At 37.1% G+C, this 21,464-nt stretch overlaps 1 protein-coding gene across 1 annotated transcript in view; it reads left to right on the forward strand.

Annotated features, from left to right (window-relative positions):
* SLC4A10 (solute carrier family 4, sodium bicarbonate transporter, member 10) overlaps positions 1-21,464 on the forward strand; it is a gene marked incomplete at its 5' end in the record, with an annotated part of 223,129 nt that overhangs the window by 94,874 nt on the left and 106,791 nt on the right. Inside the window, 5 exons of the mRNA XM_006867029.1 lie at positions 3,359-3,505; positions 9,836-9,936; positions 13,918-14,092; positions 15,032-15,165; positions 15,576-15,821. Of these exons, the coding sequence (XP_006867091.1) occupies positions 3,359-3,505; positions 9,836-9,936; positions 13,918-14,092; positions 15,032-15,165; positions 15,576-15,821 (803 nt within the window). The remainder of the gene's footprint in view (positions 1-3,358; positions 3,506-9,835; positions 9,937-13,917; positions 14,093-15,031; positions 15,166-15,575; positions 15,822-21,464) is intronic.

Raw genomic sequence — 21,464 nt, forward strand, 5'->3', positions numbered from 1 at the left:
TTTTTGTCAAGATGCCAGTTGCCAAGTCCTTTTGACTTATCAAATGGTCAATAGAACAACAAGGATATGTCACATATTACAAATTTTAGATTTCAAGTAAAAGCAGAAAAGGAACTTCCATTAATTTTCTTTACTATATGAGAACTGTCTAATGTAACAACAAGCATTAGTCTTATGAAGGGTCAAATTTTAACCTTTTAGACTTGAAAAATTAAAACCAAGTGTGGGCAGTGAGATAAAGAAACAAAAACCCAACCAGATAGCTACTATTTTAAAAGATGGGGTCTGTTAATTTTAATAGGACATTGATTAGACATCAACATTGTTTAAATATTTTTTAAGGGAATTATTTTTTATTGTTCAAAGCACAGATAGAACAGTTGTTCCTTTTATCTAATTGTCTTGAAGACTATTGAATAGTTACATATACTTTAAGAACAAAATTTAATATGTAGTTTATTTAGGTGAAGTGATGAACTGAATTGCATTATCCAACTGTATATTCTGTGAAAGCAGTGATCACATATTTACTTTTGTAGTCCTGACAAAATCACTTTTCAAATTCTTTGATCATTATTCATTTAACTGAGCTCAATTTGCCTATTTCTTCTCTGTATTGGGGACGCCTTATAGGTATACTGTCTTTGCCTTTTGTATCTTCAAGTTTAGCATAGTGTCTATCCCTAACTCAGGGTTCAATGTATGCTTTTTTAAAAAAATGAATTAATTACTGAGTTGAACCAGCGATTCTTCTAATATTAATACATTGAACAATAATTTATACAACTAACTATCAATTATAATAATGTAAGTGCTATCATGAGGAATAACAAGGTGTTAGGAGATTATTAACAGTATTGTTTAACATTGTTCTAATATTGTTTGAGAAGATTTTAAGCAAGTTTTATGAGACAAATAGATATACATTGAAATCAGAATTTGGACTAACTAGGCAAACAGAAAGGAGAAGAACAATTTAAGGCAATGGCTAAGTAATTTACTGGGGAGATTGGTAGTAGGAAAACAATAGTAATAGTGTTTTAGTTTAAAAATTTTAAATTATAGTGTTTATATCTTTGCAGACACTTCAAATAATAAGGAAACACCTCTCCCGGATGGATTTGGACATTCATCTAGTTAAAACTAGGTGTAGGATTATGTGATCTCTTATAGAAATATTTTTAATTAACTAAGGTCAAAACAAGAAAGAGTCAGGAAAGTTGCTACTAGCAGGGAAAGAGTAGCGTTGCTAAATACTTAGAGTTTAAGGACATTTGCAATTATTATTAAATGTTCAGATTGGATCTCATGGCCATGTACAGATCTGTAGAAGAGGGTATTATGAACCATCAAATTGAAAGCTTGAAGCAGAAGCACCTGTGCTTTTAATATTTAAAAAAAAATCTTACTTAAAACACAACGAAAATAGTACTATATATTCATTACACCAATAATCTTTCATGAAATATTCTAAGTTGTAAGGCCAATAAAGTCTTTAAAAATCATTGTTATCACTTTTTCAGGGAGCTTGGTGTCTCTTTAGTATAAGCACTGGACTGAGAACCACAAGGTCGGCAGTTTAAAGCCCCCCAATTGCTCTATGTGAGAAAGATGAGGCTTTCTGTTTCCATAAAGATGTACAGACTCAGAAACCCTATCAAAGGTCGCTATGAGTCAGAACTGACTTGATGCCATTTAATAGCAACAGCATCACTTCCCCAGCAATGTAGGTTGAGTAATCAACCAGAAATGGAAAGAGGGGCTGAATATCTGAAAGCAGAAACTTCATGGAAAATGTGGTCACTGTAATGTAGGCCAGCATAAAGAATAATATAGAAATGTTTAACCTCCAATATGTCTCTATCCCATTTCATATTATGTAGAACACAAAGAATCATCAGAAATATTTATATTACGGTTAGTATAAATTAACTTTCCCTGTTTTTTTCTTACTTTTACTTTCACTACTTGTATGAATTATATCCCTTCTATGTGTGTCTGTCAGGAGAGGTTAGTGGGTGACAGGAATAACCAACTAAAATTCTAGTGGCTTAAAACAGCAAGGGTTTATTTCCATCATGCTGTTTGTCACAAATTCATAGAGGTGCTCTGCTCATTATAGTCACCCAGGTTTATCGAAGCTCCATGTAAGCCTGTGCTTTTTCAATCACTATGGAGGACCAAGGAGCTCTGGTAGCGTAGCGGTTACGAATCAGGCTGCGATCCGCAAGGTCAGCCGTTTGAAACTACCAGCTGTTCTGTGGGAGAAAGATGAGGCTTTCTACTCCCGTAAAGGTTTGTAGCTTCGGAAACCCTGTGCAGGGTCGCTATGAGTTGGAACCGACTCCACAGCACATAACAACAACAACAATGGAGGACCAAAGAGTGTGATAAGGCACATATCTGCTTTCATAGCTTAAATCAGGAAGCTATATACACTTGTTAGGCCACACCCAATTTCGAAAATGGAAAGGAAATGCAATTCTACCAGGTAGCCTGAAGGAGTCCTGCGATGCCCGTCAATAACTCAAATGACTGCTGAACTTGTTTGTGTGTGTGTGTGCACATGCACATGTGTATGTGTGTATGTTTAGGTTTAAAAATGTAACTCATACTTCGAATGGAAATATACTTTTTGTATGTTTATGTTGCTGTTACTGTTAAGTGCTGCCAGACACTTGTAGCTCATAGCACCTTTTATAGGGTTTCTGAGGAAGTCTGGTAGGTTTGAGCAACCAACCTTGGGGTTTGCAGTCTAGTGCTTATCCTACAGCACCACAGCAGAACTACATTTATAAAAAAAGATATATATCCAGAAAATACTAATTTATAACATTATTTCCAAAATTTAAGCATAATTAACCTTTTGATTAGTTTATCTATTCCCAGGTTAAATATTGCTAAAATTTCAAATATATGAGGGGGGCTTTCAAAAATTGTGGGAAAGCGGCATTAAAAGATCATGGAATTTTTCCACTGATTTTTGAAGTCTGTAAATTTGTATCTCTATTTGTAAGCAAGTGCTTTCTCCAGAATTGTGATTTACCTATCCATAAATACCTTTGCCTAGCCTGAATCATGAATTGTACCTTAATAAGTTTCCCTTCTTCTTCCTTTCCCCTTACTCCTTGCCTTAAGAAATTTCAACATTCATTCTAGCATTCATACCTGTGTAGATTCCTAAAACAAACTAAAATGATAATATTTTGCATCGCAAACTTCTTTAGAGTCAGAGCTTTCTATTTCTGTAAATCATTATAATAATCTTATCAAGATAACTGGGAGATGAAAACACTGGGTGCATTAAGATTTTAGTACTGCAATTTATGTATAAATGCTATTTTGTTTTCTTCTGTAGGTATTTCATGATGTTGCTTACAAAGCTAAAGACCGGAATGACTTGGTATCTGGAATTGATGAATTTCTAGATCAGGTAACTGTGCTCCCTCCTGGAGAATGGGACCCCAGCATTCGGATAGAGCCTCCAAAAAATGTTCCCTCCCAGGTATGTGTATTTAAAAATGCTTTTTAAAATCCCATCATCTTTATCTCTTTTGGATATGGATCCTAAAATAGTACAATCCACCAAAAAGTGTCAAATGATTTAAATTATATCCTTCAGAAGGCAGGAGCCTGAAGTTATAATCTTCATTGATCCTATCCAACATATCTCATTAAGGAATTTGGCATTTTGATCATTAAAATCAATGATAATAACACAGATCCCTGTGGGCTAGCTGCTGGACTGCTAACCCGTAAACTCAGCGAATCAAAACTACCAGCTGCCCAGCAGGAAGAAGATGAGACTGTCTGCTCCATAAAGATTTACAGTCTCAGAAACCCTATATAGAATCAGTGAGTCAGAATTGGCACATAGCAGTAGGTTTTTTTCTTTCTTTCTTTTTTTAAATTATGTGCCTTGAAAGATCTTAGATCCGACTTAGAAGAGACTACACTGGAAGAAAATTAAAATTTTAATTAAAATGGTATATGGCTCAAGAAAAAGCTCATTACTGTCCCCTTATGACTTTTTGTGATGTCCTACATGACTGAATTGGCAAGTCATTATCACTGCTAATCACATTTATGATTAGGGAGAATTTTTAATTATATGAGGGCCTTCAAAAAGTTGGTGAAAATTCTATTTTTCCACCAACTATTTGAAGCCTCCTCATGACTCTTGTTATTTCTGTTACCTTTGTATCAATGTTATTGTTGTTAGGTGCCGTCAAGTCAGTTCTGAGTCAGAGACTCAGTATTGGGTTTCTAAGGAGTAACTGGTGAGTTTGAACCACAGATATTGTTCAAAATGTTTGAATCATGCATTCCAAAAATTCACATTTTTTGATTCTATAACTAAAGCCAGATATTTTAACTTGATCTACTACTAAAATAAAGCAATTTCTTAGTGAAATATTTTGAGGGTTGTAAATTATCTCATTTCTGTTCTTGTATGGAGTCCTGGTGTGGCACTGTGCGTTAATGCACCAGGCGGCATAACCATTTGAACTGCAAGGTCGGAGGTTCAAGCTTACCAGCTACTCCTCAGAAACCTTTACAGGGTCATTATGGGTTGGAACAGACTCAACGGCACTTAAAAACAACAATAGCAATGCATCTTTGTCACCCCTCTTCTGTCAGTTTGTTATACAGTGGTGACTTGTATATTGATTGCTGTAATGGTGGAAGCTATAGCACTGGTATTTCAAATACCAGCATGGTCACCCACGGGAGACAGTTTTCAGTGGAGCTTCCAGACTAAGATAGATTAGGAAAGAGGATTTGGTGATCTACCTCCAAAAAACTGGTCAGTAAAACGTTTTGAATAGCTGTGGAACGTTATCTGATATACTGCTGGAAGATGTGCCTCTCAGGAGGGAGGATACTCAAATATAACTAGGGAAGTAGAGTCAACCTTAGTGACATGGACAGATTAAAGCTTTGTGAACCTTCATTTGCTGATGGGATATGACACAAAATGGGAAGAAAAGCTGCAAACCTCCATAAATAATGAGACCATAATATATATGAAGCTTGAATCTAGGAAAACTGGAAGTTGTCCAAAAATGAAATGGACTGCATAAACATAGATATCCCAAGCATTAGTGAGCTGAATTTTGAATCTAAAAATCATATGGCTTATTATACTAGAAATGACAAAGTGAAGAGGAATGGCATCTCATTCATTGTCAAAACAAAAAATTCAAGATCTATCTTTAAGTACAACACTGTGAGTGATAGGATAATATCAATCCATCTTGAAGGGTTTCAGTCTGAAACCCTTCAAGAAAGATTACATTACAGCATAAAGAAAACAAAAATCCTCACAATTGGACCAATAAGCAACATCATGATCAAAGGAGAAACTATTGAGGTTGTCAAGGATTTCATTTTACTTGAATCCACAAGCAACACTCATGAAAGCTTTGCATATTCATGCAAAAGCTGGACAATAATAAGGATGAAAGAAACTGTGATGCCTTTGAATTATGGTTTTGGGGGAGAATATTGAATAAACCATTGATTTGTATGTCAGAAAAAATAAATAAATCTGTTTTGAAAGAACTACATCAGAATGCTTTTTAGAAATAAAGATGGCGGGACTCTGTCTCATATGCTTGGGACCTGTTCCTGGGGAAGACATCCTTATTAGAAAAGTAGAGGGTCAGCAAAAAGAGGAAGACTACAACAACATGAATTTCTGACCTTATAGACCTTTGAAATCAGTCCTATCATAAGTCAGAACAAAGTCAAGGATGTGAGGATAGCACAGAACCAGGGAGCATTTTGTTCTACTGTACATAAGGTTGTTGATTTGGGATTGACTTGATGGTACCTACCAACAACATTTACTGATGAAGATCAAAGAGCATAGCCTTCAGTATGGATTGCATCTCAATGTAAAGAAAACAAAAGCGCTCACCACTAGACCAATAAACAACATTCTTATCAATGGAGAAAAGATTGAAATTGTCAAGGACATCATTCTTCTTGGATCAACTATCAACACTCACAGAAGCAGCAGTCAAGAAATCAAACGACGTATTGCATTAGGCAAATCTGCTGCACAAGACCTTTTTAAAGTGTTGAAGAGCAAAGATGTCAGCTTGAGGACTAAGGTGCGCCTGACCCAGGCCATGGTGTTTTCAATAATCTCATATGGATGCGAAAGCTGTGAATAAGGAAGACCATAGAAGAATTGATGCTTTTGAGTTATGGTGTTGGAGGAGAATATTGAAAGTGCCATGGTGTGCCAAAAGAACCAATAGATCCATTTTGGAAGAAGTGCAGCCAGAGTGTTCCTTGGAGGCCAAGACGGCCAAACTTCGTCTCTCATACTTGGGACATATTGTTAGGAGGGACCAGTCACTGGAGAAAGGATATCATGTTTGGTAAGATGGAGGGTCAGAGAAAAAGAGGAAGACCCCCAACGAGATGGATTGGCCAAGTGGCAGCATCGATGGACTCAAGCGTGGCAACAGTAGTGAGGTTGGCCCAGGATGGGGCAGTGTTTCGTTCAGCTGTGCACAAGGTTGCTCTGGGCCGGTACCAACTTGATGGCACCTAACAACAACAACAACAACAACAACAACAACAACAACATATGCTTTTGCACTTAAAAAAGATAATATAATACACACAAAATAGTTAAAAAGAAAATCATTAGTTTTTAGAGAAATTCAGTGAAAATATTGTTAATACAATGTATTTATAATATGTCAAAGTAACTGTTATTGCCAGTTTCTTCCTCAAACAGTTAAAGTGAAGTCAAGCATTTAAAAACATTTTGTTTATTTAAAATGTTGTCCTTTATTATGCTTTTTGGTATTCTGAGGCAAACTGACACTTTATTTTAGGACTGATTTCAGGGGTCTGTAACAAGCACCACCACAAAGTCAGAACTAACTTCATAATATTGTTAAGAAGTTATTAGCATGCAATGTGTTTAAAGTCAAACAATTTTTAAAATAGTTTATCCTTATCCTGTTGTGACACTGTAGGATCAGCACTGGACTGCAAACCACAAGGTCAACAGTTCAAACCCACCATCGACAACAAAATCTTTGATAAATAATGCTTTGGGGCCAAATAATAAACTCTATATTATTTTCTTATTATATTGTTTTTATGAGACCTTTTTAAGTTATTTGATTCTGGGTTTTGAGAGGTAATAGTAAAAGTTACACTGGATTAAGAATCAAGGCATCTGGATTCAGTTGCTGTCTATTAGTTGTTGCTGTTAAGTACTGTAGAGTCAACTCTGACTCACAGCAACCCGGTATAGGATTTCTGGGGAGTGGCTGGTGGATTTGAACCACCAACCTTGTGGTTAGCAGTCCAGTGCTTATCCTACAGCACCACACCAGGACTCCATATATTAATATAACCTTGAACAAATGACTTAACCTTTCTGTTGTTGCTGTTATTATTAAGTGCCAATGAGTGGGTTCCAACTCATAGCTACCCTGTATAGGGTTTCCAAGGAGTGGCTGGTGGGTTTGAACTGCTGACCTTGCAGTTAGCTGTTCAGTACTTATCCTGCAGCATCACTCCAGGACTCTAACATGCAGTTGTTGTTGTTGTTATGTGTTATCAAGTCAGTTCCGACTCATAGCGACCCTGTATAGGGTTACCAAGGAGCAGCTGGTGGATTTGAACCACTCACCTTGTGGTTCGCAGCCCACTGCTTATCCCATAGGGTCACACAAGGAGTAGCTACTATATTAGACAGCACAGTTCATTGCCAGTTTGAAATAGAGTTATGCTCAATCTTACCTTAAAGTTATTAATATTTTGAAGGATGTATCCTGTAACTGAATAACAAATATTATGAAAATGTGTTTTATTTTATTGTTGTTGTTGTTGTTAAGTGCCGTCGAGTCGGTTCCAACCCATAGCGACCCTGTACAGGGTTTCCGAGGCTGTAAATCTTTACGGGAGCAGAAAGCCTCATCGTTCTCCCGCGGAGCAGCTGGTAGTTTTGAACTGCTGGCCTTAAGGTTCACAGCCCGATTCATAACCACTACGCTACCAGAGCTCCTTTTGATTATTATTAGATTATTTTATTAGATGAAATAAATGAAATAAAATATAGAAAGCACCCTGGTCACATATTCATTCAAGAAATATTTTCTCTGTGGATTAATTTCTATGGTTTTTAATCTTCTAAATGTATAAATCACAACAACTTAAATTTTTCCCTTTAAGGGAAGAATAATTTGTCATCTCATTGGAAACCCTGAAAATATTCATTTAAAAACTTTGTGTCTGTCATTATGATCATAGCTTGTTTATCTTAACTTTTTTGCTCCTCTGTCATGACATGTATTTGTCAAAACCACAACCATTCACTCTGTACTGGCATTGATACAGTTGGAAGAAATCATACTTAAATATGACTTGTCCACATACTACTGACCTCAAGTGGGTCCTTACAGCAAGGCAATTGTATTTGCTTCCTTAGTCCATTTGTTCTCTCTAGATGACTATTTCATATCACCTTTTTTCAAGTCTTCAGCACATCCTTCCTGACCCACACTCTCAGATGCTGACTTGTTTCCTATTTCCACTGAGAAATTTGTAGTGATCAAAAGTGAACTGCAACTTCTATCTACCTGCCAGCATCTGCACTCACATGTATTAGTTAGTATTAATGGAATTCTGGTGTGATTCTGTGGGCTAAAGTGCTGGACTGTAATGTCAATTTGAACCACAAAGTTGGTGGTTTAAGTTCACCAGCTACCCCTTGGAAAGCCTATTCAGGGTCGCTATGGGTTGGAACCAATTCACCAGCACTTAACAACAACACTATTATTATTATTATTTTAGATTTGGGAGTCCTGGTGTAGCACTGCAGGTTAATGCACTGGATTGCAAAGTTGGTTTGAACTGTAAGGTTGGCAGTTCAAGCTCACCGGCCACACCTCGGAAGCCCTATGCATGGTCACTATGAGTCAGAACAAACTCAATGGCACTTAACAATAACAGTTATTGATTTTTATAATAGAACCTGTTTCTTCATATTTATGCCATCAATCCTTTTGTTCTGTATTATTATCGTTATAAGAATACAACCTGTTGTTGTCTTCAATCTTAAAACAGTTTAACTATGCAGTTAAACTATGACATCTCCATAACTGACACCTTCTCACCCCCCCACACCCCCCACCCTACATGTTCACTTGCTATCTCCTTGCCTAACTGTGTTGTTCTTCATGGCTACTTACTGTCTCTACCTGACACTGTAAGGTTATTGTCTGTTTCCACTAATGGAATACTCTTTTTGCTTAACATTTTATTGCCCATGTCATAACAAAGAATGGCACACTAGACATTCAGTAAGTATTAGTTGAAAGAATGAATGAATACTCATCTCTGTATTTAATTCTCAATTTATTATGAAACAGGTTCTGTTATTCTCTAAGTAAACAGAAGGGAAGTGAAATTTTGTTGTTGTTTTTAAGTGTCATATAGTTAGTGCCTGTATAGGGGTTCCAAGGAGCGGCTGATGGGTTTGAACCACTGATTTTGAACTGTATTTATCCTACAGTGTTACATCAGGATTCAAAGTAAAACTTTATTGTTGTTGGTAAGTGCCATTGAGTCAGTTTAGACTCACAGTGACCCTGTAAAGGATTTCAAAGGAGTGGCTGGGAGGTTCAAACTGACCTTGCGGTCCAGTGCTTTATCCTACAGATCCAAGTGAAACTTTAGGGAGCTAAATACCTTCTCAGAGGTCATACTGCAAGTAAGTAAAACTGCTTCTTGCCTTAAGGAGAAGAAATTAATTTTGTTATTTACAATCAGAACTTAAAATTTAATAAACTTTTCACAGGAGAAGAGGAAGATCCCTGCAGTACCAAATGGAACAGCAGCTCATGGGGAAGCAGAACCCCATGGAGGGCATAATGGACCTGAACTTCAGCGAACAGGAAGGTTGGTGAAAAAACATTTTTCAGGGATTTTAAAGAACATCCCCATAATGTTCTTGTTAAGTGCTAGCGAGTCGATTCTGACCCATAGTGACCCTGTATAGGGTTTCCAAGGAGCAGCTGGTGAGCTTGAATGGCCAACCTTGCAGTTCAAATGGCTTTGCAGTCAGGCGCATGAACCCATAGCGTCATATCTGTCAGCAATTTCTGTCTTGAGATCTAATTTACTTTGTATTCTCCATATCTATGCTTTGGGAGGGAAAATGCTAACCAATTTGATTGTCCTCAAGTTACTAATGATTGTCATTATTGTTAAACTGAATTTGTGGACACACCATTACATTTTATCTTATCTAGTCTTTGTTTTGCTGTGTATAAAATGCACTCACAGATTGTTAGAATAAGAAAACTGTCAGCTGACCCTTCCAAAAAAAAAAGCCTGTTGAAAGATTTAAATTGAAGATGAAAGTAAAAATAAATACCAAGAACTCAGTCTTACAGATCCTATCTTATTAAATGCAAGTAAGAATGTATATAGTGGTATTTTTTATTAATATGCCTGTGATTTGAATGAGCTATATGATTTATTTTTCTAATCACACATCTTCCAAGAGATGAAAGCTTCAATTTATTTCTTGAAATGGTTCTTTATGTATGTATTTATTTATTTATTTTTGACAGCTTGTCTCGCTACAAGCAATGTGTGAGCAGAAAATCAAAAACCCTTGGGTGGGTCTCTCTTCAGGGAATATGTGTGTACAGCTTTCATTATAATTGAAGACAAATGCAAAGGCTTTGCAGGATTGATGCTTCCCTTTCCTCTAGGCTGTTTTCCACCCTGCTTGCATTGTATCCTCTCAGCTAAGTTTTCTGGTCCTGACAACTCTGCATTTTTAATTCTCCAGAGGTTTTTCCCTGAGGCAATCCTCTTTATTGTCTTCCTTAGGCTCCATACTTCCAAGCACTTAACAACAACAACAATAGGCTCCATACCTAATTTGAGATGGTTCAAAAAAAAATTTTTTTTTTTCCATTTCCTTCCCCTGGAAGCTTTGTTACTCATTTTGTTTGCTTTTATAGTTCCAAATGCAGTCTCTCTTTTTTTCTTTTTTGAGTGGTTCTTTTTCTCTCTGGTGGTAAAACTGTACCACATAGCTTTTATTTTCCCCAAAGTTCACTGTTCCTTAATGTTGTTAAGTGCCATCAAGTCAGTTATGCCTCTTAGGGATCCCATATGGAGTTTCTGAGGAGCGGCCAGTGAGCTTGAATCTGTGACTTTTTGGTTCTAACCGACTTTGCAGTCTAGCGCATTTACCCACAACGCCACACCAGGACTCCCAGATATGAGGTCACTATGAGTTGGAAAGAACTCGACGGCACTTAACAACAATCATGCCTAGGTTGCTGCTGCTGTTGTTAAGTGTCTAGTCAATTCTGAGTCATAGAGACCCAATATCGGTTTCTGAGGCTTTATATTTTCATGGTAGCAGAATGCCTCACCTTCTCCTGCTGAACAGCTGGCAGGCTTGAACTGAGAACCTTAGGGTTCACAGTCCAGTGCTTATCATACAGAGCCACCATGCTCCCAGTATGCCTAGGTAAGGTAGGCAAATCAAAGGCAAACTTTTCAGTTATTTTGAATATGTACACTGTCATCGTCAACCCAAAACAGGAAACAATCATTTATTTGTGAGATGATTCTAAAACTTTGACATGATTAAAGCAGCTAAAGTTTAGTATTTTCATATTCTCCAAGTGTATTTAGCATAGTGGCAGTAACCTTCATGCAGGAACTTAATTATGGCCTTATTCATTTAAGAATAGCATTTTTATTCCATGGAACACAAAGAAATTTCAGTAGCTGAGTGTTAAGTCTGCATTATAATTAAATGTTCTAATAATGGGAATACCTGTTTATTAATGCTCTTATTCCTAATAGACTTAGAACATTTTAGGTATAAAAATTCTTGCAGCATTTCATACTTTAATACTTTGTCCCAAAACAATTCTCTTTCAAATACTTTTCATGTGATTTTTTGGATGTATTTGGCATAAATGAATTTATACCAAGTAAAACCATTATTAAGGAGACCTGGCAGCACAGTGATTAAAACACTTGGCTGCTAGCTAAAAGGTCAGTGGTTCAAACCTGCTTTACAGATGCTCTGCTTCTGTAAACATTTACAGACTTGGAAACCCTAGGGCAGTTCTATTGCATTCTACAGGGTCACTGTGAATCAGGATCCATTCCATGGCAGTGGATAGGGGGTACGGCCATTATTTGTTTTTGTTGTTAAGTGCCATTGAGTCAGTTCCAACCTACAGTGACCATGTATCGAGTTTCTGAGGAGCAGCTGGTAAGCTTCAACAGCCGACCTTATGGTTCAAACCGACTTTACTGTCCAGCACATTAACCCACAGCGCTACACCAGGACTCCAAGACCATTATTAATGAGCCCTGTTTAAGCACTCATTTGGTTAAGCACTCAATTGCCCAAATGAAAGATCCTTGCTTTGAAACTACTAACCGCTCTGCCGGAGAAAGATGTGGTAGTCTGCATCTGTAAAAATGGCTGCTGTTGTTGTTAAGGGCCATCAAGTTTTGACTCATAGCAACCCTGTATAAGATTTCCAAAGAGTGACTGGTGGATATGAACTGCCAGACTTGAAGTTAGTAGTCCAGTACTTACCCTACAGCACCACATCAGAATTCCTTGGAATCCCTATGTGACAGTTGTACTCTATCCGACAAAGTCACTGTGAGCTGGAATCTGCTCAGGTGCAAAGGCTTTTGGGAAGGCCATTGTTGTCTAGTGGATGATAGACATTGGGATATGTTTAGGGAATGATGGTGATGGTTTGCCATGACTTTGGTTCTGACTCAGAGGGACCCTGTGTAGGGTCTCTGAGGCTGTAACTATGTATGGGAGCAGAAAGCTTCATGTTTCTCCCTTGAAGCACCTGTAGACATGAACTGCTGACCATTACACTACCAGGGCTAAAATATGTTTAGGGAATAATGGATTAAAATTACACTGGTCTATTTTAGTTATTATAAAACTCCCTGTTAGTCCCCTAAAATTGAAAATGACTCTGGATCCATCTGTCTATACTAAGTATTTCTGTCATCGGGCTGCGAACCTTAAGGTCAGTGGTTCGAAACTACCAGCTGCTCCGCGGGAGAAAGATGAGGCTTTCTACTCCTGTAAAGATTTACACCCTCGGAAACCCTGTACAGGGTCGCTATGGGTCGGAACCGACTCGACAGCACTTAACAACAACAACATAAAGCTATATAGATGTTTGCCTGAAACAATATCTTGTGAGATTTTTTTCTTTTTTGGACTGGGGATTGGGGGTAGAGAGAGTAGGTTACTGAACTATGTTAAATGCTGCTTTTTGTCTCTAGGGGGATGTTCCCTATTTGTGTATACAAAAGTCAGTTAATCCTCACACCTCCTTTTTGCAATGCTAAATGGAATGTAAACAATTAGAAAACACTGCCAACAGCTGAGTGAGGTAGGCCTGAGTTTTGAAGGAGTAGGTTGATATAGAAATGTCACTGAATCAAGGAATCCTTGAATCTTCTTATTTGGATTTTTGATTGATGAATTGATGAATGTTTGAGAGAACCTGGGCCTTTTTGGTTCTTCACACAGTATTTTGGAAACACAATGCTGTTGTTGCTAAGTGCTGTAGAGTCAATTCCGACCCACAGCAACCCTGTATAGGGTTTCCGAGGAGCAGCTCGTGAGCTTGAACCGCCGACCTTGCAGGTCACACTGCTTTGCAGTCTGGTGCATTAACCCACAGCGCCACACCAGGACTCCTATAGATCACTGTAATACAATATGTCAGAGTAATATGAGTTTTACCTCTTCTGATGGAAAACATATTCTGTGACCTGGTAACAAAGTGATGAGCATTTTAATTTGTGTATCTTTTACATTTGAGTTTCACTATTGTGTTTTCCCCTTTGTTTTAGGATTTTTGGGGGACTTATTTTAGATATCAAAAGAAAAGCTCCATACTTCTGGAGTGACTTCAGAGATGCTTTCAGCTTGCAGTGCTTAGCATCTTTCCTATTTCTCTATTGTGCGTGTATGTCTCCTGTCATCACTTTTGGAGGACTGCTGGGAGAAGCAACTGAAGGTCGTATAGTATGTATTATGCTTTTCTCTGTACTTTGAAACATAACCAATTTATTGAGATTCGTAGTTAGATAACTGATATTTCATTTTAAAGTCCTTTCAGAGGAGAGAGTTGATGTATGGTCTTTCAGATGAACTTCAGATAAATTTCCTGGATAAGTGAAACTGGTAATCTGGAAGCAGAAAGGTGGAGGTAGTGGTGGTAATGTGCCACGGAATCGGTTCCAACTCATAGCGACCCCGCATAGTGTTTTTGAGGTTGTAAATCTTTACAGGAGCAGAAGCCTCATCTTTCTCCCGTGGAACTGCTGGTAGTGTAAAACTGCTGACCTTGAGGTTAGCAACCCAACTCGTAACCACTATGCTACCAGAGCTCCTTGGAAACAGCATTCAGAACAAATTATTTTGCGTATTATACAGATTTCTGATCTCATTCCCAGATACTTTTCATTTATCCAGGCCTAAATATTTAGACAGTTATCCTAAATATGTTTAAATGTTTACTCATTCCCAGCTACGTCTCATATATCCAAACCTGAATATTTTGTCCACTTATCCTGAATACATTTAAACTTTACTCCTGGTGTGGCACTGTAGGATCAGTACTGGACTGCGAACCACAAGGTCGGCAGTTCAAACCCACCAGCTGCTCCTTGGAATCTCTATACAGGTTTGCTATAAGTGAGACTCGACGGCAATTAACAACAGCAACAACAAGGCAACAGAAATATGAGATAAGAAAAATGGAGAGGACACATCCCCATTCACTACTATTTTTTGCCAATTGTTCATTCAGTTTGTCACCCTCCTATCCCACATCCTATCAAAGGTTGCTAGAGCTTTCATGGTGAAGGGGGAAACATATGTTCACGGATATGAAACATTATCTCTAATTATAATGACTGACTGTACAGCTTAGGTAATTGAACCATTTATATCTCTACACAGAGTGCAATTGAATCTCTCTTTGGAGCATCTATGACTGGGATAGCCTACTCGCTCTTTGGTGGACAGCCTCTTACCATATTAGGCAGTACAGGACCAGTTTTGGTGTTTGAAAAGATTTTGTTTAAGTTTTGCAAGTAAGTGCTATGTACTCTTGGTCCATTGCCCCTTTCTATTTCTCTTCTGTGTTTCCACTCTCCTGACAGTGCCTGTGAAGGTCTACTGGGAGACAAGGAAGTGTCTCATTTGATTCAGTTTGACTTTTTGTCTCTCTCTGGAAATACAGGAGAAGTAAAATATTTGTGTATAATTTTATGCAATGTTTATAAGAATAATGTTAAGTTCTGAGTACTGAGAAACTCCTTTTGTGTTTTTTTTCCCCCAATAGATGCTCCCTGTAGACCAAGTCTTGAGTTTAGTGACTCATGGAATAGGAAGCATTTTAACTATTTTAAAATTAGGTTTATTTCTGTTAACTGAAAATGGTGAAAGATTGTTAAGTGACCTTTTTTTTTCCCTCTCTGTTCTTTCCTTTTCCTCCTCATAGAGAATATGGATTGTCATACTTATCTTTAAGGGCTAGTATTGGGCTTTGGACTGCAACCCTGTGTATCATACTTGTGGCCACTGATGCAAGCTCGCTTGTCTGCTATATTACCCGGTTTACTGAGGAAGCCTTTGCTTCTCTGATTTGCATCATTTTCATTTATGAGGCCCTAGAGAAGTTGTTTGAACTCAGTGAATCATATCCAATCAACATGCATAATGACTTGGATCTCCTGACACAATACTCGTAAGTATTATTTTCTCTTTTGGCTGCTAAACTTTTCTTTTTATTACTATTGTTGTAAGAAATATAAGGAATTTATTCAGCAGCTAGAGTGCTTTAAGTAGATTCATGACCTAAATCTCAGGTTTAACAGAATTTTAAAAGTCAGTTAATAAGTCCTCATGTGATACTTGAGTTCTCATTAAATATCTCTGCCAAGAATACCTTTGAAGATATCTGTTTCTTAAAAAGAGACCTGATGTTGCATTGTAGGATAAGCATGGGATGACTAACCTCAGGTTTGCCAGTTCAAACCCACCAGCCATTCCTTAGAAACCCTATACAGGATTGATATGGATTAGAACTGATTCAACAACAATTTGCTAAATATTCCCTAAAAGAAATAGTGACCCAAGGTCAGTTTTACTATACAGGAATTTTGTTTGCAAAATCTTTATTATCCTGGTTTTCTTGTCTATCCTTTACAATTTATTATAATCCAAAGAAATGTGGTAAAAATTGAAGTTTTCAGAATTGAAAAATTGAAGTTTTCAATTCAGAATTGAGATAAAACAGATTCATTTGAAAATATGATTAAAAAAGTGAATAGAAATAATTTAATTTTGCATTTAGAAGTAGTGACCTTTATGATGGAGGTACTCAGAGATTATAGTTTAGGGTTAAAGATGGGTTTAGACTATTTGACCTATCTTGATTTGCTATGCCAGCAATTTGGAATTTTTCTAAGGATGTGTCTGCAGAGTATGACTATTAAATGACTCTTTGATTTGATTTGATTTTACATTGCATTTGTGTATAGATTTTTATACAGCAAATATTAGAAATAATATGTTCTTTAGGAGTCAGTTATAACTTTGCATCAACCGCCAGTGCTCTTTCCTTAAACTGTTGGGATATGGCCTAGGCCCTTTGAAGAGTTAGTATCCTTATTTAGTATTTGAAGATGATGCTATTATTGGAATTAAAACAAAATAATGCAGTGTTATAATTTTATCAAAATGATTAAATGATAAAATGTTTTAAAATAATATGGTTTCTGGTACTTTGATTTGTTTGTTTTGAGATAGTTTTAAAAGACCCCTCCTATTTTTTAATAAGATAAATCAAAGTGAAAAATCAAAATCATTATCTCAATGAAAGCTAATAGTGAGGTTGTTATAAACAGGATTAAGAAGGGCTTTAGTGTAGCTGATAGGGTCACACCGAAAACACATGGGTGTGAAGAGCAATTTGATCCGAATGAGGGATAATATCAATATAGGCCTCTCTCACTTAGCTTTACTTGGAAACAGAGCCATAGCCTTGCTGGGATACATAATTATCATACATTATTGGATTTTCAAACCTACTACATGCCAAGCTCATGCTAAGGTACTAGTACAGAGTGCTACGATACCACATCAGAAGAACACTAGCCCAAATTGGGGTTCAGAGAAGCCTTCCTGGAGGAAGTGATATATAAGAACAAAACACTAATAGGAATTAAGCAAATGCTAAGGAACAGAGCAGGAAACATATTTCAGAAAGGGAATGGCAAAGTGAAAAAAGTAGAAGACTGAAAAAAAATTCAACGAGTAGATAAAAATTGAGCAAGAGTCATCAGAAGTACATGGCAAGAGACAAAAATGTATCAAGAATTCTTTAGAGAGGAAAATGGTCTACAGATCAGGCAGAATACAGTAAAAGATTTAAAAGAAATAACTGTTAACATTAATAAATAGTTTGCATGGGAGGAGAGGCAAAACTAGCACCTAGTTGGAAAGAAAAAAATGATGAAGAGACAGGTGGTAAAGAAATGGAGAAAGTATGTCAAAGAGGTGAAAAAACAGAATAGCTGTTGCAGAGTGCAATGGGATAAAGAAAGATAAATTGTGATTAAAAAAAAAAAAAAATAGCTATGCATGTGTGAAAATGAGGCCATAGAGTCAGAGGAAAGAGACTGGAGATGATGGAGTTGTTGTTGTTAAGTGCCATCAAGTCAATTCCGATCCACAGAGACCCTGTATAGAGTTTCCAAGGAGCAGCTGGTGAGCTTGAATCACTGACCTTGCAGATCAAATGACTTTGCAGTCTGACACATTAGCCCACAGCGCCACACCAGGACTCCAGGAGAACCTGGGTTTGCAGTGTCCCAGAAGTCAGAAAGCGATGAGCTCAAGACAAACAGTGGGGCTAATTAAAGGGACATCTCTTCTCAGGCAAATGTTCAGAGGATAATTTGAGAGCAAAACTAATCTTTTTGTGTCCATGATCTCTGCCGTTCAGGGTGAGCAAGATGCAAACAGCATAGGTCCTGATTCTGTTAGTGTTTAGATCTCTGCTTTTTAAAAAGTAATAGCCACAAACATAATTGCTTTGATTGCAGTATATAAAGCCTAATTATTTGAAGGCTGAGCAGAAACATGTACTAATCACTGTGTCCCATTGCCTGAGTGCCTGTCTTAACCAAAAGGCAGAGAAGGTAGACGAGATGTTAAGACTGGCTCATCAAAATGGGCAGTGAAGTTGTGTGTGACATCAGAAATGGGTGCAATAGAGTCTCTCTGGGAAACATGGTACTGACTAGAAATCCTTATTACACTGATTCTCACTTCAGTTTTTATATTGTGATATCCAGGCTTCCAGTGCCACATACATTTTATATGTAAATCTGATCAGGTACAGTAATTACTTGCTCTTTGGAAAAACAAAGCCAATCTTTTTTGATATGCATACAATGAATATATTTATTGATGTGCATTGCAAAGCATAAATAGCTGTTATTACTAACAGTAACTTATTTTAACATATTGCATAATATCAGCCTTAAACAATTAAAATTATCCCTCAGTATCCATGGGGGATTGGTTCCGGACCCCTTCAAATATCAAAATCTGGATGATCAAATGACATGATATGAGGGGGCTTCAGAAAATTATAAGGAAAAAAAAATCCATTTTCTTTCCATTCCATTTTTCTATGAACTTTTTGAAACCCCCTGTGCACATCCTCCTGAATACTTTATATCATCTCTATATTACATATAACGTCTAATATAATGCAAATGCCATATAAATAGCACTATAAAGCTCTCTTAGACTCTGAGGGATTGCTCTGACCCCTTAGTTTATTCTCACTTTCCAATATTTTTACTCAAAATTGCCTGAATCCACAGATCCGAAACCTGCAGATACGGAAGGCAGACTGTACTGTTTCATGAAATTCACATGATACTCTTGGTTGATTCCTTGTTCTTGACACTGTGGCCTTTTCACACTAAGCAATTATAAGTATCATTATAATACCCCCCTAACAATCTGCTGTTGTTAGTCACATGGTTCTTTAGAAAGTTTTAAGATAAAATTTCCTAGAAAATATTGTAACTAGAACATAGTATATCTGATATTACAATCTTTGCATACTTGTATGCTTATACTACCACCGATTTTGTTCAGGTATTACGATATTGGGGAAAGAAAGCGCATCATATTTGAGATCTACATTTCAGATATTTTTTATACTTGGGCCTACTATATTCAGATTGCCTTAATGTCATAGTTTTGCCAACTAAATATCAAAATGTCTTTGATTTTTTTAAAGACTATCTTAACTCCTCGAGCTTTCAAACCCTAAAATGTAGTAATATGTAGACCTTCTATTTGAAGTTAGAAACTTTCTTTGTATTGTGCCAAGAGTAAGTGTCAAGATAATCAATTTAGCAATGAGAATATATTCATTACACCAGACGATCAAACTGAATATGTCAAGTTAGCAATAAGTAATGAGTTTGTAGGAATAATTCTTTCTCAGTTACTTTGATCTTAAGAAATGGCAAAAATAGCATAAGCATTCTGCTTGTATATGATGGAATGTTTCTTTAATATATAGTAATTATGTAAAGCTTGCAAAGAAGACTAGCTAAAGAGATTAGGGATATTAACTCTCTGCAGTTGGTCATGTCAAAGCAAAGAATGTTGTTTTCGATGTAAGTGTGGTCGAGTCAGTTCAGATTCATAGTGACCCTGTATATAGTTTCCAAGGAGCAGCTGGTGGGTTTGAACTATCCACCTTGTGATTCACAGTCCAATGCGGATCCTACAAAGTCACACCAGGAATCTCCAAAATATTAATAAACTTCATAAAGGTTTGAACCATGAGGTTGGTTGTTCAAACTCACCAGCTATTCCTCGGAAACCCTATACAGAGTTGCTGTGAGTCGGAATGAACTCGATCGCAGTTAAGAACAACAAAGTCAAACTAAAAGAGCCCTGATATTGCAAATCTCTGCAATTCAAACCCACTAGCTGCTCCTTGGAAACCCTATATTGGGTCTGAACTGACTTAACGGCACTTAAGAGCAACAGCAGTATACTTCATATATATAAATTGGTAGTTTTTTCTCTATATAAATCTTTCCTTGACTTTTTATAAAATAGTGGATTAATATAATATTTGTTGTTTTGTGATTGTTTTATTATGTTCAGCATAATATCCTCTTGGGTTATCTACATTATGAGGTGTTCTGAGGATTCTTCATTGTTCTTTACCACTGTGTAGTATTCCATTGTATGTATGTACATAGTTTGTTTATCCATTCACCTACTGATGGGCATTTAGATTGTTTATATCTCTGTTATTATAAATAATGCTGCAGTGAACATGGATGTGCATATTTCTGTTCATGTCTTGGCTCTTACAGACTCCAGGTGTGGTGCTGTAGGCTCAGCACTGGATTGTGAACCACAAGGTCAGCAGTTCAAACCTACCAGCTGTTCTTCAGAAACCCTATATAGGGTTGCTATGCATCAGAACCTACTTGATAGCACTTAACAATAACATATACCTAGTAGTGGGATTGCTAGATTAAGCAGTATTTCTAGTTCCAGTTTTTAAAGAATGCTTCATGCCATTTCCACAGTGGTTGCACCATTTTACGTACTCTTAGCAGTGCCTAAGAAATCCAGTCTCTCCACACCCTTACCAGCATTTGGTGTTTTCTGTCTTATTGAACTTTGCTATTATTCCTGGGGTGAGATAGTATATCCTGTTTGTTTTTATTTGTAGCTCTCTAAGGGCTTATGATTGCAAGAATTTCTTCATGTGTTTGTTGACAACTTGAATGTCTGATAAAATTTCTATTCATGTCCTCTGATCATTTTTTAAATGGAAGTGTTTGTAGTTTTGTTGTGGTGGTTTTGAAGTTTTCTACACATTTTGGGATCAGTCCCTTGTCAGATATACCATTTCCAAATATATTTCCCAGCCTAGAGGTGATCTTTTGGAGAAGTCTTTGATGCACATAAGTAATTACTTTTACTTTGTCCCAGTCGTCTAGTTTGTTTTCTGCTGTTTCTATATTTTTGTTTATGCTTGATGTTGTTGTTGTTGTTATGTGTCGTGGAGTCGGTTCCGACTCATAGCGACCCTACACAGGGTTTCCAAGGCTGTAAATCTTTATGGGAGCAGACCGCCTCATCTTTCTCCCGCAGAACTGGTGGTAGCTTCGAACTGCTGACCTTGAAGCTCGCAACCCAATTCGTAACCACTATGCTACCAGAGCTCCTACTTATGCTTGATAGACTATCTACATAAAATATTTTGTTGTTGTTAAGTGCCGTCGAGTCGGTTCCGACCCATAGCGACCCTGTACAGGGTTTCCGAGGCTGT

The sequence above is a fragment of the Chrysochloris asiatica genome, unplaced genomic scaffold (genome assembly GCF_000296735.1).
Source record: "Chrysochloris asiatica unplaced genomic scaffold, ChrAsi1.0 scaffold00099, whole genome shotgun sequence".
In the NCBI taxonomy this organism is placed as follows: Eukaryota; Metazoa; Chordata; class Mammalia; order Afrosoricida; family Chrysochloridae; genus Chrysochloris; species Chrysochloris asiatica.